General features: G+C 53.3%; 1 protein-coding gene across 1 annotated transcript; it reads right to left on the bottom strand.

The window, feature by feature from the left end:
- Positions 1-979: 979 nt before the first annotated feature.
- LOC139827474 (feather beta keratin-like) lies at positions 980-1,310 on the bottom strand. Its single transcript, XM_071805557.1, has one exon. It carries the CDS (start codon positions 1,298-1,300, stop codon positions 980-982), a length of 321 nt encoding a protein of 106 aa, XP_071661658.1. The 5' UTR covers positions 1,301-1,310.
- Positions 1,311-2,936: the final 1,626 nt, after the last annotated feature.

Genomic DNA, 2,936 nt, shown 5'->3' with positions numbered 1-2,936 from the left:
GGACGTGGCGGGGTATAGCCTGTAGAACAGAAAAGTGAGGGGAGACCTTCTGGCTCTCTGCAACTGCCTGAAAGGAGGTTGTAGTGAGGAAGGGATTCAGTCTGTTTTCCCAAGTACCAAGTGACAGGACAAGAGGAAATGGCCTCACGTTGTGCCAGGGGAGGTTTAAGTTGGAAATTAGAACAATTTTCTTTCCACAAAGGGTTGCCTATAGTGGAGGAGATGACCACCTGGAGACTGTAGGGGACCTGACGCTGCACCAGGTGGGTGCACCCACAGGAGGTGTGACCCTGTAGGAAGCCTGTGTTGGACCACAGACTTGGCAGGACCTGTGAATCCATGGGGAAAATCTAAATACTAAATGATTCTGTGATTCTGCTTCTGGTAGCGCCGGAAAGTGATGCTGGAGAAGAAAGATGGTCAAGTGTGTGTTGGCATATGTAGCTCTCACCACAGGCATGTTGAGGAGAGTGTTCTCGTATCAAAGTTTTGCTTTGATACAGTGATGGGCCTGTATCATGGTGTGGATGACCCCCAGATGCTGGTTCATGTTCTTGCTGCTATAGCTGGTGACATATTTCCTGGGACAGGTCTTGTGGCTTTTTTCCCCCCTCTCCAGTTTGCTTCCTAAGCCCTGGCTTTGTGCTGGGTGAGGCTGGAAGAGTCTTGAGAGAAGAAAGTAAAGTGAGACGTCACAGGCTGGGATCCAAGTCAACTTTATATACAAAAAAAGAATAGTGAAAAGGCACAAGCACCGAGTAGAAGGTGACAAGTATAAGCTGCACGTAGGGTGACCATCAGCTGAGGTTGCGTCTGTGACATAGATCTTGCCAGAGCACCAAGATCTTCCTTGCTCCTTTAGAGGAGGAGCCATGGACAACAGGTGTACGTGCCAAGAAGGATTCAGAGGCGAATCAACAATCCATGCCGTAGCTTCAGAGCAGTGGGTGGCATCAGTCAGGGGTGGTGGTGTGGGCCATTAGCAGATGTATCCAGCCCTTCTGCCGCCGAAGTAGCCCCGGCCTCCAAAGCCGCCCAGGCCTCCGAAGCCGTAGCCAAAGCTGCCGGAGTTGATGGCAACTCCCTGGGCGCCGAGTTCATTGCCCACGGCAGCCGATGAGGAGGATCCGACGGCAGTGCTCTGGGGGTGGGAGGTGAGGATGGGTCCTGGCAGGGTGACCAGCACGGCGGGAGGCTGGATGACGACGCGGGAGTCCTGGCACTGCAGGGAACAGGGCTCGTTGCAGCTGTTGGCCAGCGGGGTGGGTCCGCAGGGGCGGCAGACGTCGTAGCAGGCCATGTGTGTGGTGTGGAGGGGCCCTGGAATAGACGAGAGGCTGTTGAGCAAGCGCTGGGGCGTGGGGATGCGAGGAGCGGTGATGCAGGAGGGCGAGGGAGTGGGGAGGTTGGTGCGGGGCTGTGGGGAGCGTGGCAGTGGGGAGGCGTGAGGGCTGCTGAGGCTGGGGGCAGAGCGTGCTGGAAGAGAGGGGCCAGGCGGGGCAGGAGAAGGAGGGGAAGGGGGTTGAGGCTCACCTTGTTGAGCGCGGAGGGAGGAGAAGGCGTCAGAAGTGTGTGAGGGAGAGAGGCGCTGGGCCGGCTTTTATGCCGGTCCCCAAGGGGCAGGACAGCCTTTGCGCATGGTGGCAGTTTGCAGCCAGCAGCTGTTTTATGCTACAGCCTGGCCAGGAATGAGGAGGCTGTGTTTTCCTTCCCGCAATGCTCCAATTTCTTGGTTTTGTCTTGAGGATGTGTCCACTTGGGTATTGCAGCAGCTTTGAAGTGTGAGTATTAGAGGGCAATGACTTGGTGTTGATGGCACATGTCAGGGTGGGCAGAGATCGCGGTCAAAGCGTAGGAAAGGTGGGGTGTCGTCGGTGAGATCATCTCATGGCACTCGTGTGGTTTGCGGTTGCACTGTGTGGAGGACGCCTCATTTCCTTTCAGCACTGGCACACTGGTCTGGGCTCTGGAGCTGTGCCAGGGTCTAGGCGCATCCTTATCCTTGTGGTTTGGTCACTATGTGTCTTGCTGCCATCTCCCTGCGCTGTCTTTAGTTCTGGCCTTCCTTTTTGATTTTACTCTGTGTGTGTCGAGCTGCCCTGTTGCTTTTAAACTTACAGCCAGGTGTATTTGATTTATGTGGCAAGGTTTTGGTAGCAAGGGAGCCATGGGGGTGGTTTCTGAGATAAGGTTCTAGAAGATTGTCTCATGTTCGATACAGAATCCTCATGTGCAAAAACATGATCCTTCAGTGAAGAAGACCGTCCTGTGTGAACAGAGATCTTTGTCTGGATGTCAGGAAAACAGGGAGAGTTTATGAATTGACAAGAAGGGCCAAGTAACTCAGGAGTACCACAGGGATGCCATAAGGGTATGCAGGGAGAAAATTAGAATTGCCAAAGTCCAGCTGGAGCTTAATCTGCTACTGTCCTACAAGGCAAAAAATATGTTTCTAGACATACATTATCAATGAAAGCAGGGTAAGGAGAATCTCCATCCTTAATAGGATGGTTGGAGAAACATTGATACAATAGTAAGAGCAGTGTTCTCTCTCTACCCACCCCCCTCAGCTGGAAGACAGGAATGGGGAGCAGAATGAAGACCCCAGAATTCGAAGTGAAATGGTTGGTGACCATTTAGACACAGGCAAGGCTATGGGGCCAGATGGGATCCAGCCAGTGGTACTGAAGGAGCTGGTGGAGGTGCTCACCAAGACACTTTCTATGATTTATCAGCAGACTTGCCTGACTGGGGTGGTCATGGTCGACTGGAGGTTGGCAAATGAGACGCTTATCTACACGAAGGGCTGGAAGGAAGATCTGGGAACTGTCAACGTGACCTTGATGCCAAGGGAGGGCAAGGAGCAGATGACGCTAAGTGGCATCATGCTACACATACAGGACGACCAAGTAGGTGATCAGGGCCAGTCAGCATGG

This window comes from Patagioenas fasciata, chromosome 2 (genome assembly GCF_037038585.1).
Source record: "Patagioenas fasciata isolate bPatFas1 chromosome 2, bPatFas1.hap1, whole genome shotgun sequence".
NCBI lineage: Eukaryota > Metazoa > Chordata > Aves > Columbiformes > Columbidae > Patagioenas > Patagioenas fasciata.
Note: the sequence above shows the minus strand (reverse complement) of the source record. Positions and strands in the feature narration are given on the sequence as shown.